Below are 16,236 nucleotides of genomic sequence, written 5' to 3'. Positions count from 1 at the left end.
CCATGATTATGCCATTGCACTCCAGCCTGGGCAACAGGACACACACACATGCACACACACATGTACACACACACGCACACAAAAGAATCTACTTGTAACTGCTACTAAGTGTATATTCAGAGCAACTTGAATATGTGCTCCCAAGTTGCAATCTCAAACTCAGCCCAAATAAACTCTATACTTACATTAAGTTTTTCTCAGGTTTTTCCTTTAGGTTAACAATAATAAAAGTAAATCATTCTCTTTATAGAAAACTCAGTAGCATTTAAGGGAGAAACAAAACACCAACTTCCCATAAAATTAACAACCAAGAAATAACCACTCGTAATACTTGGTATTTTCTTACTTTTTCTTTTTCTTTTTTTTTTCTTTTTTTTGACAGGGTCTCACTCTGTCACCCAGATGGGAGTGCAGTGGTGTGTCTTCAGTTCACTGCAATCTGTGTCTCCTGAGTTCAAGCGATTCTCCTGCCTCAGCCTCCCGAGTAGCTGTGACTACAGGTGTGCGTTATCACTCCTGGCTAATGTTTGTATTTTTAGTAAAGATGGAGTTTCGCCATGTTGGCCAGGCTGGTCTCGAACTCCTGGCCTAAAGGGATCCACCCGCCTCGGGCTCCCAAAGTGCTGGGATTGATTACAGGCGTGAGCCACTACACTAGGCCCTTTCCATTCTTTTGTCCACAGTTTTGCGGTATTTTAAATTGTACTGGGGGGAAAACCCCTATTTTAAAAGACTTCTACAGCTAATATTTTTATAAAGCAAAGTGAATTGCTTTATGAAAACAAAGCACTTCTATTGACTTTTGGTAAGTGAATAGTTGGTCACCTTTCATTTACTTGTCACATATCTGCATTTCTGTAAGCTGGATTTTTGAAAGCAGCCCAGTCTGATGCAGGGATGTAATAAAGGTTTCAGAATGAACCAAACTTGAATTTGAATTCTCACTATCCCTTTATTAGCTAAATGACACTAAACAAATTGTTAACTTTTCTGTACTTCAGTATAGAATTTGGAGTTGTTCTGAAGAGCCAAGACCCTTACTTACCTACCTATCTGTCTATGTATCTATCTATCCATCCATCCCTGGTATACAGTAGGTGATCACCGAGGGCGGCATGACCTTATGTCCTGTATTCGCCCACCCTCCACCCCACCACCACTCCTAGTCTTCAACACCACCCACAGGAAAACAGAGGACTTCACTAAAGACTATAGAGAACATGTCCTTTTCTGGCTGGGCACGGTGGCTCATGCCTATAATCCCAGCACTTTAGGAGGTCAAGGCAGGTGGATCACTTGAGGTCAGGAGTTCAAGACCAGCCTGGCCAACATGGTGAAACCCTGTCTCTACTAAAAATACAAAAGTCAGCCAGGTGTGGTGGCATGCACCTGTAATCCCAGCTACTTGGGAGGCTGAGGCAGGAGAATTGCTTGAACCTAGGAGGCAGAGGTTGCAGTGAACCGAGATTGCATCACTGCACTCCAGCCTGGGCAACAGATCAAGACTTCATTTAAAAAAAAAGAAGAAGAAGAAGGAGAAGAAGAAGAAGCAGAAGCAGAAGCAGAAGCAGAAGTAGGGAGGAGGAGGAGGAGAGGAGTTGAGGAGGGGAGGAAGGAGAGGAGGGGAGGAGGAGGAGGAGGGAGGAGGAGAAGGGGAGGAGGAGGAGGAGGGAGGAGGAGGAGAGGAGGAGGAGAGGAGAGGAGGGGAGGAGGAGGAGGAGGAGGAGGGAGAAGGGAGAAGGGAAGAAAGGAGAAGAAGAAAGAAAGAAAGGAGGGAAGGAGGGAAGGAGGGAAGGAGGGAGGGTGGGAGGAAGGGCAAGGGAAGGGAAGGGGAAGGGTCCTTTTCTGTTTTGTGCACCACAAGAGTTTTCTCCCCAGGAGTGCAAATAGGATGCCAAAAATGGGGATAAAGGATTAATAAAGATTAATAAAGTGGGCGGGCCAGCACTAGATGCCTCCACCCCACCAACCCGCCCGCCTCTCTGCCCCACCCCAACCAGGTATCAGCCCTAGTCATTCAGGAGGTTATTGCAGAAGTTTCCAAACTGAAGCAAGCAGTGCCAAAGTCCCTATAACAGCAGGTGGCTTTCTGACATCAGCAGAGACTGGTGCTTTTCCCCAGGTACAAAGGACCTCCAGACCAGAGCCAGCCAGAAGCAAAAACAGCATGGAGCTGAGGAGTACGGCAGCCCCCAGAGCTGAGGGCTACAGCAACACAGGTTTCCAGGTGAGCAGCGCTTTCCTCTTATGTTTAAGGCCAAGTCAGTGGAAATGCTGCCCTTTCCTTAGCGCCTTGGCAAGTTTCTTACCTAAGCAGGGAGATTATCAGGACAGTAAGACTTTTAACGGCACACTTTAAGCCCATTATTTTTTCTTCTTGGGCTCTTCTGGGTTGACAAACCTGAAAAGTCTCTTTTAATCGATGTGTTGTGATCCCTATGGTCACTTAGAAACAAGATAGCCTTCTTCTCCTGCCTTTTTTCCCTTCTGCCTCACAGCAAGGGTACATTATTTATCTTCAGGCACCTTTCCAAAGAACTGGTGAGAAGGGAAGAATGGGGGAATTTAGATCCTGGCTGGGGTAGTGCTTCAGGGTTCCTTTTATTCAAGCCAAGTCCCGGAGCCCCTGTCAGATGGCCCAGGTACCTGCCCCAAAGCAGCTGGATTACGCAAATCAGTCTTACTTCATCAACCAAAACTCACTGAGTGATTAATGCTGCTCAGCCCAAGGCTAGGTGCCCGCAGACACCCAGAAGGAGACCTGTCGGAAATACCTGGGATGGGGATTTCGAGGGCTGTTTTTAGGTGTGGTTCCTTTCCTGAGCTGACACTCAGCATGGGCGCTCTGGAGAAGATGGGAAGCCTGCACGAGCAAGTGTGAACAATCCCTCAGGCTTTATGAACTGCTAGATGGGCAAAAGGAAACTTTGAGGTGCTAACCAAGAAAGGAAAGAGGGAGGTAAAAGGACTTGGACAGGAGTCCGGACTCCAGCACCCACAAGTTCCTGTAACTTCCCAGCGCCCCAGGTTGATCGTCTGTCCCGTGGTCACAGTGATGCTCATCTCCATGAGTAGGCATTGGGTTACCACTTACAGGTCACAAGTGTAGGAGAGGAAACAACTTCCTCTACCCTTTTAGGCTGAGTGCCTGAGGCCTGCGAATTAAACCAACATAAAACAGATTAGCAGGAGAAAAGGCACGCAAATTTTATTCATATTTAAAATCTCACATGTGGCCAGCAACAGGGCCTCATGCCTGTAATTCTAGCACTTTGGGAGGCTGAGGCGGGCTGATCATTTGAGGTTAGGAATTTGAGACCAGCCTGGCCAACATAGTGAAACCCCATCTCTACTGAAAATACAAAAATTAGCCAGGTGTGGTGGCACACGCCGGTAGTCCCAGCTACTCAGGAGGCTGAGGCAGGAGAATGGCTTGAAACTGGGAGGCGGAGGTTGCGGTGAGCCTAGATCATGCCACTGCACTCCAGCCTGGGCAACAGAGGGAGACTCAGTCTCAAAAAAATAAAATAAAATAAAATAAAAAATCTCACATGTATGAGAGCCTCACAGAAAAGAAGTGGAAAAACCTAATAGACTCAGGAGCTTATATGCCATTATAACAAAGGGCAGCAAATTGTGAAATGACTAGACAAAGGAAAGGAGGGTTAGGCTTTTAGGGGCAATAAACTGGGGGTGTGGGGTGGAACTAATGGAAGATAAGGGTTATTTTATCGAGATTTGTTTGTGCAGATTCATCTTAGTGGCATCTCTGTCTCTGGCGATAAGGGTCGCTCTCTTCCTTGCATGAGGGAGCGGGACACCTGTGCAAGGGAAATATCAATAAATATGCTGCTTTTAGGAAGATGGGGATGGGGAGGGCAGAGAGCTCTTTCTGTGTCTGCTTTCTTTTTCATAGCCTTCAGTTCAAAATATTCTTGTGCCAAAATGGGGGCATTTGGAGGGTGGCACATCCTGATCTCTTCTCTAAGGGGTAAGTGAGGGGGAAAAGCATAAAGCATGGGGCCCAGTCTGATTCCAGAGAATGGAAGGGATGGAAAGGGACAGAGTCAGAGGAAGTATGGCAGCAAGAAAAGATATCTGCAATAGAGAAGGTCCATGTCACAGCAACTGGCTGCTCCCAGGGAGGAAGGCACACAACAGTGGTGATCCCTCACTGTCTTCTAGCAAAACTGCTGTTTTGTGGGGGAAACATCCCCCTACACCTGCCCCAGTAAAAGGAAGGAAAATGAAAGGAAGATTCCTCCTAGTCCTGTAAAATGTCCTGTCATCCTTACTCATTGGATTGATTTAAATTTGAATTTCTACATTTCAAAATCAACACAGTGAAGACAATTTGTCTTTCAAGAGAATCGGAGGCTTCATAACTCCTACCAAGTTAATAAGCATGAGTCCAGCCTTGTTTGACATTCAGCTCTCTGGCTACATTATCTTCTTTAAGGAAAATTAATTGATTGTAAAATATGTGCTACTTCACTCACATTATTAAATATGCATTCACATACCACCAGGGCTTCCAAAGAAGTTAGGATACTTACTTATTCATCTTGTCCTAGTCTGTGAATTGTTCTAGAAATTCATTTTTCTTCTTCAGATGTTAAGAGTGCCCTCGGTAGACCAAAGTTCTAATTTTACTAAGTAGAATTACCTTCACAGCTTGAAACGCTGATGTGGGTTCCCAAAAGGCCTGTGCCTGTCAGGCTCGGTGCAGGTACAATGATTACATCTGTCTATGGATTACCTGGACAGGCTCTCATCTGGACTGTTTCTTAGAGAAGTGAGCACCAATTGCTGTTTTCATGGAGCCAGTATTCCGGTGGGAAAGGTTAAACAGGAGCACAAAGTCAGTGATATGGGTTATAAGAGAGAAATGACCTCACATCCAAGAAAGGATTTCACAGCTAGAGCACATTTCGTACATGAGAGAGGATTTTGTAACCAACAGTAGAAAAGAATGTTTGGGGTTTGGTTTTGTTTTGTTTTGTTTCAGATCTCATTTTATTGTACCTCTAAATGTTTTCTATGAATGAGTAACTTATTTCTCATATGGCTGAGGATGGAAATGACGTCATTAAACAGCAGTCGCAAATAAGACATTTGCTATTTATGAAAGAAGTTCGGATGGGCATTTGAAGTATTGCGTGTATGTAGAATATCTAAGGATTTCTTATTTGATTTTGAAATATATTTTAAACCTTAAAACAGTCAACAAACTGGCTCTTGATTTTGTGCAAGATGTTCCCATCAGTCCAGGAAAAATAACTGCCTGAAAGGACAAAATACACACACGTGTGTGCACACACTCACACCCACATATGCACACACACACATACACACACACACACAGGCTAGCATCCCCAGGCCTCAAGGTTCTAAGCAGGGCATCTCAAACACAGCAGAGTTTCATACCAACGACACCCACACCTAAAAACAGTGACTGGGTTATTTCTTCAATGCTCGCTTTTCAACAAGAATTTTTGGAGGCATGTATTTATTCAGCAGAATCATCAACTGCCCCCTAGATATGGCCGCCTCTAAGAAAGGATACCAACTTAAGAAAGAATAATATGCTCTTCTTGCCCTCAAGGAGAAGGACAGGCAGAAATAAACATACAATTACAATACAATTGATGTTAAGGAAAATGGTGGAGGTTTGCACCAAGTGCATTGTATTCTTATATTTATTATTTTTTATATTTTGTCTTGCTATCTTACCAGGGCTGGTCTCAAACCCTGGCCTCAAGCAATCCTCCTGCCTTGGACTTCCAAAGTGCTGGGATTACAGTCATGAGCCACAATACCCAGCCAGCACCAAGTGCGTTGTAAATAATATGTAGTTGGAGCTGAGCTAACTGAGGAGTCTGTGACAGCATCACCAAACGAGGGAGGATTTGATGAGGGTTTTAAGGATGATCAGGTCACAGTAGGAGTTGGGGTGGGCAGAGCACTGCAAGCAGAGAGAACTATCTGTACACAGATTCTGAGCCCTAAAGGAGAAGAGCACATGAGCCTGGGATGGAGGAAGGGAACACGGTATAGGGAAAGGGGGCAGGCTGGCTTCAGGTCAGGTGGCCTCTGTGTGTGCTAAGGCATTTTAGAAGGAATCGCTCAGAATTTACACAGTCAAATTGTGACTTTTTTTGAGACAGGGTCTCACTCTGTCACCCATGCTGGAGTGCTGTGGTATGATCTCAGCTCACTGCAGCCTCGACCTTCCAGGCTCAAGCAATCCTCCCACCTCAGTTTCCCGAGTAGCTAGGACTACAGACATGCGCCACCACACTTGGCTAGCTTTCGTTTTGTTTTGTTTTGTGTTTTAGAGATGAAGTCTCACCCTGTCGCCCAGGCTGGAGTGTAGTGGCACGATCTTGGCTCACTGCAACCTCTACCTCCTGAGTTCAAGCAGTTCTACTGTCTCAGCCTCCCGAGTAGCTGAGACTACAGGCATGTGCCACCACACCTGGCTAATATTTTGTATTTTTAGTAGAAACAGGGTTTCACAATGTTGGTCGGGCTGGTCTCAAACTCCTGACCTCAAACGATCCGCCCGCGTCAGCCTCCCAAAGTGCTGGGATTACAGGCGTGAGCCACGGTGCCTGATCTAATTTTTGTATTTTTTTGTAGAAATGGGGTTTCACCATGTTGCCCAGGCTGGTCTCAAACTCCTGAGCTCAAGTGATCTGCCTGCTTCAGGCTTCCAAAGTTCTGGGATTACAGGTGTGAGCCACCGTGCGAGGCTGATTTTTTCTTTTTTTAAATATTACTTTAGTGGTCCCATTGAAAGTGCTTGGAAATGGAGAGAGATTTGTGTGTGGCTGGGACATCCGTTGGGAGTTACTGTCCTAATGCAAACCAGGCTAAAGGCAGTGGATGCAGACACTGGGGTGGAGGTACTAATACTGATGCGGTGGCCCCTCCACAATGAAATTCAGGAGTAAAGATGAGGGTGTAAATGCTGCTCTGGCTCTGAAGATTTCTGTTTTCTCCTCTGTAAAATAGCATAATAATGGTACCTATCTTGGGATTGTTGAAATAATTAAATAAGCTAATGTTATATATGTATAATGGACGTTTTATATATATATATATATACACACACACACACATATGTATATACATACTTGTGAAAACAGTGCCTGGCACATAGCACGAACGTAACAATAGTAGCTTTTGATGCTGAGTAGTTTAAGGATAGTGTGGAGTCAATGCTTCCAGCTTGGGATGTCAACTTGGAAGTGATTCCCTGTGTTTATTTATTGCTATTGTTTTAAATAGAGACAGACTTCACTCTGTCACCCACGCTGAAGTGCAGTGGCACAATTATAGCTTATTGCAGCCTCGAACTCCTGAGTTCAGGCAATCCTTCGACCTCAGCCTCCTGAGTAGCTGGGGCTACAGGCACACACCACCACAACTGGCTAAGTTTTTTTATTTTTTTATATTTGTAGAGACAGAGTTTGGCTATGTTGCCCAGGGTGGCCTCAAGTGATCCTCCCACCTCTTCCTGGACTTCCCAAAGTGCTGGGATTACAGGTGTGAGCCACCTCACCCAGCCTGCGCAAGGCTTTATTTAGGTAGAAAATCTTGGAATAAAGTTAGAGCAAAAAAGAGAGTGAGTTCTCTCTGGGGCCTGTTGGTTGAAATTAAGTTGACTCTAAGCATCTTCATGAAGGAGATGAAGTAGGAAGCTTGTAGCATACGTTCAACCTTCAACCGGAGCTCAGAAGAGGACACACATTTGGGAGCTGTTAGCATAGATATGAGCGTGGATAAGACCACTGTGAGGGAAGCCTGAGAAACAGTAGCGCTTAAGGAGTGGGGAAGTTAGAGATGTCAGAGAATGAAGCAGGGGGCTGCAGGGAGAGAAAGAGCAGCAGAACCAGGAGAGGGGCGATCTGGAGAAGTCAAGGAAAAGTAGAACCACAAGTCAACAGAAAAGACTCTGACAGGACAGAGGAGTCTATAGAATGAGGCCACGGGTTCACTTGACTTGCCAGCTACGAGGTTACTGGTGACGCTAGAGTTGGGGAAGGAGGAGAAGTTTTTGTTATGAGTGGGAGTTAAGTCTAGGAAAAATGGGAGCAGAATGAATGCTCTTCTGGTGCAGTGGTGGTGCCAGGGAGGGGCGGGGAAGGGGAGTACCTAGGGCAGGGCAGGCAAAGGCAGTTACAGGGAGGTGTTTTTATATAAAAAGAAAAAAAAATTCATTGTGAAATACAACATACAGAAAAACAAATATACAACTTGTAAGGCAAACTGTCACTCAGGTCAAGAAACAGGACATCGCCATCCCTCAGGGTCCAGTCCTACACATTTCATCACTGCTGCCTCCCTTCCCTGGGGTAAACCCAACCAGGGGTGACCACTGACCCAAATGTGGGGCAATTACTTCCTTGCTTTTCTTTACACCTTAACTTCTAATTACGAATCCCCAAGCAGTACTTTTGCCTGGTTTTGAACTTTATATAATAGAAACACACAAAATGTATTCTTTGCTTATATTGAAACTTTTTTATTTATTTATTTATTTATTTATTTTTGAGACGGAGTCTCTCTCTGTTGCCCAGGCTGGAGTGGTGCAATCTTGTCTCACTGCAACCTCTGCCTCCCCAGTTCAAGCAATTCTCCTGCCTCAGCCTCCTGAGTAGCTGGGAATACAGGCATGAGCCACCAGGCTCTGCTTGTAGTTTTAGTAGAGACGGGGTTTCACCTTGTTAGCCAGGATGGTCTCAAACTCCTAACCTCACATGATCCACCCACCTTGGCCCCCAAAGTGTTGGGATTACAGGCATGAGCCACCATGCCTGGCCATCAGCTCTCTGAGATTCACATGGTGTTGCGTGTAACTGCAGCTCATCCCATTTCATTAATGCATAGGATTCTGTCATGTAAATATTCCACAACTGATACATTTTGCTGCTAGTGGACATTTGTGTTATTAAATTTGGGGATTTTGGAGCTTCTACAAACATTGCAGCTAGGGACACTGTTATCCATGCCAGGGGAAGTATCTGTCACAAATTTACTCTGGGGTTGTACTTAGGAGCGGAATCGCTAGGCCACTGGAATAAACATATGCTTTCAACTTTACTGATAGTGTCAAATTGGTTTCCTAAGTGATTTTACCAATTTACATGTCCATCAGCAGAGTGAGTATTCCCATTTCTCATCATTATTCAGCTGGCCTTTTAATGTCAACCATTCTGGTGGGTGTGTAGCAGTATGTCATTGAGTTTAATTAAAATTTTCCTCTTATTGGTTGTTAGATGCCAACTTTTTAAATACCTGCTCAACTTTCTTGCCCTTCTCTACTGGATTTTTTTTCCATTTTTATTTGAAAGAGTTCCTTAGATATTCTGGTTACAAGCCTATGAAAGGAAATTAAATTTTGGGACCCCAAACTCATTTAGCCAAAGAGAAAAGTCAAGCTGGGAACTGGGTCATGCAAACCTGTCTCCCCAACCTGTCTCCCCCTTTTGGTTCCTAAATAAGATGGCTACAGGATGAAAAGCTACACACTTCCCCATGTTTTGCCCGCAAGGAAATTCCTGGTGAGTTGTTAAAACTTCACCATGGCAATGTAAATTGATAACTTATCTTTACAGGTGCAGTCACCCCAGATACAAATGCATATCTGATTGCTCCCCTACCCCATTTTATCTGTATTATCTTACATAAAATGCAGATGCTCCACATTTTTCCTTTGCCCTCTTTGTTTACGTGAAAACTGTGTGCTTCTCAATATCCCTCCCTTTCTCCTCTAAATTTGGAGCCCTCAAAATCATCTTTGGAGAAAGGCATAGACCTGTCTCCCAGGCAGTTCCTTAACTTTGGCAAATAAATCTGCTAAAATGATTGAGACTTGTCATTTTCCTCAATTGACGAGCCCTTTGTCAGCTATGATTTGTAAATATCTTCTACCACTGTGAAGCCATCTTTTACTCTAACGGAATATTTTGAGGAACAAAAGTTAATTATATTGGTCCCATTTAGGAAACATTAGGACAAAAGTTAATTACATATGGTCCCATTTAGGAAACATTGCTTCTCTTTCCTGCATCTTGTCTAAAATATCTTTTCCAACCTGCAAAATCATGAAGTCTTTTTTCGAACAAGTGTAACTCTTTATTACGATAAAATTGCTTTTATTAAAGAAATAGATAAAAATGGTTAAGTACAATCAAATGGCTCCAAAAGCCTTACAATGAAAACAACAGTCCTGCCAGTTGTCCTTTCCAGAGGCAAGCACTTTTCATTCTCTTAGTTTTTCCTTCTGGTAGTTACCTTCATGGGTTTTTCCAAATTATTATATTTTTAGTTTTTCAAGTGAATGCATATATTAATACATGACATTTTTAAAAGCCTCTTCAGTTTATAATGCATCCTAACAGTCCCCTGTGCCATCCCTCCTAATCCTCCAGAGCAATGACTTTTAACTCTTTTAACAATGTCTTCTATTTTTTTCCTCACATAACTACTTAGTCATTTCTTGATCGTTTTATACATTATATAGTGACTTCTTGATATGACAGATGAGAATTTAGCTCTTACACCATCACTGTCTTCACTTTTCCTCCCATATTGTCCCAAAGTAGTTACCAGATTTAGGGGCTAAGCAGTCACCACATCATCATGGCAATGTACATATTGCTCATTGTTGAGAAAAACAGTATTATGCTGTAAAATCCCAAAGATATTTTCTAAAAGCTTACTCTTTCATTCACATTAAGGATCTCTATTCCCGCTGAAATTGAGTTTAATGTATAGTGTAAGGTAGGAGTCAAGTTTGCTTTCCACATGAACATCCACTTATTTTGGCATTATTATTATTATTATTTTATTTATTTATTTATTTTTTGAGACGGGGTCTCGCTGTGTTGCCCAGGCTGGAGTGCAGTGGCACGATCTCGGCTCACTGCAAGCTCCACCTCCCGGGTTCACGCCATTCTCCTGCCTCAGCCTCCCGAGTAGCTGGTACTATAGGCGCCGCCACCATGCCTGGCTAATTTTTTTTTTTAATATATTTTTAGTAGAGACGGGGTTTCACCGTGTTAGTCAGGATGGTCTCGATCTCCTGACCTGACCTCGTGATCCACCCGCCTCGGCCTCCCAAAGTGCTGGGATCACAGGAGTGAGCCACCGCGCCCGGCCGGCATTATTATTTTTTTAATTTACTTTTAACACCACTCAGTGATCAACATTGCTTTAAAAAAATGTATTTCCCCCATTCCACAAATATTTTGCCACGTGTTCATATTTGGGAGAGGTTTTTTGGAACAGGGCAACTGAAAGATTTTTCCAAACTCAGAGGAGATGGGGAGGAATCCAAAGAGATGGAAGTTAACAGCAAGAGAGGTCAAATACAGTCGAGAATTTCTAAGAGGAAAATGCAGGAATTTGTTTTAACACATTTATTAAAGGGCATCTCTTGGAATCCCAACTCAAGTTTCCTCCTCCCTGTGAAAGAAGCAACCAGCCTTGCCACAGGTGCTCTCAGAGGCACAGAGCTCACGATTGCTCTGAAGTCAGTTGGGTAGAACCCACTTACCAAAGTTCTGAAAGTCCTGGGAGAGGACTAGGCTGGGGAAATGGGCCTCACTCTGCACGAACACACAGGAAAGGCTGAGTTACTCCATGAGGAAGCCAGTTAAGCAGGTTTGGATTCTTTGTTAAATGGAGGTCATAATTTGGGAGATCACATAAGTGCAAGCCCCATTACGGATCCAAACCTGCTGCAGTATGGGCATAGACTTCTTGTCAAGCAGGTACTCTGAATACAAAAGTTTTGAGGTGGGAAGTAACTATGTGACATAGGGAGGAAGAATATTGTTTCTGCTTAACCCACTAGCCTGGGAGGTCAACATGAATCACATTGAGTACTTTTTCACATTGCTCAAGAGGTACTTGGCTGGAGCTTCCTAGATTCAATTAAAACACACACACACATACACACACAAACACATGACAATAATTTGCTTTGGGGAAGGAGGTTAAAAAAAAAAAGCATATTCTCTACTCTTTCTTCAAATTTGCATGATCACACCTAGACTTACTTTTAGGGGAAAACAGTGTAGGGGATTATAAACCAAATCACTTCCATGGCATCTCAGAGAGAGGATATAACGATTTATTTTTTCCTCATTCAAACATTCCTGAAGAGGTTCCCCTTAAAACCGAGGAACCACTTACTCATCAGTGGTTGAGGCATTGGAAAGAAAACAGGAAATAATAAATAATGTAAAGATACATTTTTGCTGAGGGCTAAAGCAGAACTGTCTAATATACAGCACAAGCCAGATAAGTAATTTAAAACTTTTCTGCAAGCCCATTAAAAATCCAAAATAAAGTAGATATAACTCTTCACTATATTTTAACTGTATTTTATGGAACCTCATATATTGAAATTAATGAAATAATTTAAATTTGTTTCCTTCCAACTCTATGAACATCCAGTGTATATTTTAAGCATATAGTACATGTCAACTCTAATGCCATATTTGTATCAGAAATACTTGATCTATTTTTAGATTCCATAAAATGTATAGTTGTAAAAAGTAGACTCATAAACAAGTTGTTCCAAACATGCTTAAGTGTTTTTCAATAAATGAATCTAATGTTCAGTTTTAAATTTAAATTTAAATTGGTTAAAATTAAATTCAGGTCCTTAGTCATATTAGTCCCATTTCAAGTACTCAGTAACTACTTATCGCTGGTGATTATTCTATTGGATCACTCACGTAAGCTGTGTGTTTTTGGTTTTGGAGTTCATACACACACACAAATCTGGTTATCCTTCCTCTTTAAGTACCTGACCACCAGATTTATGCCAAAAAATTAAAGTAACAACTTGACATTTATTTCTGTAATATCGGTAGTAACATCTCCTCTTTCATTCATGATTTTAGTTGTCTTCTCTCTCTTTTTTTTTTTTTTCTTCATTTCTTTTTTCCTGGATGTTTCCTTGTTGGGAAGTTTGTGGTTAGTAATTCAATTTCTTCACTTGTTATTAGTTTTTTGAGCTTTCTTTTTCCCCCTTTTTAAGTAAGTTAAGAACCAACTTTTGGTTTCATTGATTCTCTCTTTTGTTTTTCTAGTCTTTATTTCATTTGTCTCCACTATAATCTTCATTATTTCTTTCCTTCTGCTAACTTTGGGTTTCGTTTGTTGTTCTTTTCCTAGTTTGTTACAGTAACAGACTGGGTTATTGATTTGAGATCTTACTTCTTGATAATATAAACAATTACAATTATAAAATTCCCTTTAGGCACTACTTTAGCCATATTTATAAATTTTGGTCTATTTTCATTTTTGTTATTTATTTATTTATTTGTGATGAGGATCATGCAATTTTGCCTAGGCTGGCCTCAAACTCCTGAGTGCAATCAATTCACCCACCCCACCCTTCCAAGTAGCTGGGACTACAAGCATGCATCACTGTGCTCAGCTTCATTTTTCTTTCTTCTTCTATTTTTCATGAGACAGAGTCTCACCCTAAGCTTTATTTGTATTAATTTTTTTTATAAGACAGACTCTCACTCTGTCACCCAGGCTGCATTTTAATTCTTGTCAAACTATTTTCTAACTTCCCTTATGATTTCTTCTTTAATCCATTGGTTATTTAGGAGTGTGCTTAATTTCCACATAATTTCTAAGTTTCCCCCAAATTATGGTTGGGGAAGATACATTATCTTTCAATATTTTTAAATGTATAAAGATTTGTTTGGGCCTAACACGTGATCTAGCCTGGAGAATGTTCTATGTGCCCTTGTGAAGAATGTGTATTCTACTTTTGTTGGTGGAGTGTTCTGTATATGTCTATAAAGTCTAGTTGGTTTATATACCACTGTTCAATTCTTCTGTTTTCTTACTGACATCTCTCTAGTTCTATTCATTACTGAAGATTGGATAATGAAATAGCAGCTATTGATGAACTGTCTACTTCTCCCATGAATTCTGTCAGTTTTTGCTTCATGTGTTTTTGAGCTCTTTGATTATGTACATATATGTTAAAATAGCTCTTTGATAAATTTACCTTTTTGCCATTTTAAAATGTCTTTTGTCTCTAATAACAATTGTTGTCTTAAGACCTATTTCAGCTGATATTATTGCCACTCAAGCTCTCTTTGGTTACTATTCGCATGCTGTATCTTTCCCATCCTTTTCTTTCAACCTATTTAGGTCTTTGAATGCAAAGTATGTCTCCTTTAGACAGCATATATTTGGATCATGGGATTTTGTTTTATTTTGGTTGGTTTGTTTGTTGGACATAGGGTCTCGTTCTGTCACCCAGGCTAGAGTGCAGTACGGCAGTCGTGGCTCACTGAACCCTCAACCTCTGGAGCACAAGCAATCCTCTTACCTCAGCCTCCTGATTAGCTGGGACTACAGGCACATGTCACCATGGCTGGCTAATTTTTGTTTTTTTGTTTTTTATTTTTAGACAGAGTCTCGCTCTGTCACCCAGGCTAAAGTACAGTGGTGTGATCTTGGTTCACTGCAACCTCCACCTCCCAGGTTTAAACAATTCTCCTGCTTTAGCCTCACGAGAAGCTGGAATTACAGGTGCCTGCCACCACACCTGGCTAATTTTTGTATTTTTTGTGAGGATGGAGTTTCACCATATTGGTCAGGCGAGTCTCAAACTCCTGACCTCAGGTGATTCACCTGCCTCAGCCTCCCAAAGTGCTGGGATTACAGGTGTGAGCTACCATGCCCTGTCTAACTTTTGTATTTCTTATAGATAGGCTTTTGCTGTGTTGCCCAGGCTGGGATCAAGCAATTTGCCCACCGTGGCCTCCCAAAGTTCTGGGATTACAGGCATGAGCTACCACACCTAGCCAGATAATGTTTTTTTTTTTTCTTTTTTCTTTTTTTTTCAGATCATGGGTTTTTAAAATCCATTCTGCCAATCTCTGCCTTTTAATTAAAGGGTATAATCCATTTATAGTTAATGTAATTACTGATAAGATAGGATTTACATTTTTATTTTGAATATGTGTGTGTGTGTGTGTGTGTGTGTGTGTAGTCTTTTCTCCTTCTATTACTTCCTTCTTTTGTGTTAAATAGATATTTTCTAGTGTACCAGTTCAGTTCTTAGATTGGCTTGTTGTTTTTCCCAACTGTTACCACCACCTCAGGCAGCTACCTATGTTAAACAATTGCCACCAGAGAAACAGCACTGGGTTAACTCTGAGTCAGATCAACTAAAGACAGGGGATTTTCTTTCTTTTTTTTTTTTTTGAGACAGAGTCTTGCTCTGTTGCCCAGGCTGGGCAGTGGCTGAAGAGTGCAGTGGCACGATCTCAGCTCACTGCAACCTCTGCCTCCCAGGTTCAAGCAATTCTCCTGACTTCCTGACTCAGCTTCCCTAGTAGCTGGGGATTACAGGTGCATGCCACAACACCCAGCTAATTTTTGTATTTTTTGTACAGAAGGAGTTTCACCAGACTGGTCTCAAACTTCTGACCTCAGGTGATCCACCTGCCTCGGCCTCCCAATGTGCTGGGATTACCGGCATGAGCCACCACACCCAGCCAAGACGCAGAGGATTTTCTAAGGAACTTCAAAATAGATCAGATAATGGCAGTTATCTGAGAGTTGGACTTTGGGTAACTTCAATCTCGTTTTACCCCCTTCAAAATGGCTAGACTGCTAGTTTTCATGATTGCAGGGTTGTTGAGGCTATCATGAGTCTGTGGAGAGGGAAACAGAACTAGGATAATTTAAGACACCACAAAGCGTGATGTTCTGAGATTCTGAGTCATTTTATTTGAAAAGCGTTCTCTGGAGTGCTGCAAGTCTTTTTTTTTTTTTTTTTTTTTTTTTTTTTTTTTTTTTTTTTTTTTTTAAAAAAAATTTTTTTTAGTTTTTTTTCAGAGTTCTGAAAAGTAATTTTGACAGTTTTGTCAGTGTGGTGAATAGTACCAGCCACATTTCTAGACTAGAATGCATTGGATGATCAGTCAGGAGTGGAACAAGGGCTGAGGTTTTCAAGATTACAGCCATCTCTACTGCCTTTTACCAAAACTGGGGAAAAACTTGAGGCACCTAATGGTCACAGAAAAAGGAAAGGAGAAAGAGATTGGACTCTATTATTTCTACCATAAGTGTCCCAAGAGAGATGCCTTCCTAATTTTATTTTATCTTATTTTATTTTTGCCCTCTTGATTTGAAGAGAGTTCTTTTGAGGTGCTATGTTTTTGGTGGGGGGGGGGGGGG

At 42.0% G+C, this 16,236-nt stretch overlaps 1 protein-coding gene across 1 annotated transcript in view; it reads left to right on the top strand.

Moving 5' to 3' along the window:
- The first annotated feature begins 2,027 nt into the window (after nt 1-2,027).
- The window catches only part of SLC28A3 (solute carrier family 28 member 3), a 68,220-nt gene continuing 54,011 nt past the window's right edge, over nt 2,028-16,236 (top strand). Inside the window, exon 1 of the mRNA XM_017872349.1 lies at nt 2,028-2,227. Within this exon, the coding sequence (XP_017727838.1) occupies nt 2,168-2,227 (60 nt within the window). The 5' untranslated portion in view covers nt 2,028-2,167. The remainder of the gene's footprint in view (nt 2,228-16,236) is intronic.

Source organism: Rhinopithecus bieti, unplaced genomic scaffold, assembly GCF_001698545.2.
Source record: "Rhinopithecus bieti isolate Rb0 unplaced genomic scaffold, ASM169854v2 scaffold_5948, whole genome shotgun sequence".
NCBI lineage: Eukaryota > Metazoa > Chordata > Mammalia > Primates > Cercopithecidae > Rhinopithecus > Rhinopithecus bieti.
This window is presented reverse-complemented; position numbering and strand designations above follow the sequence as displayed.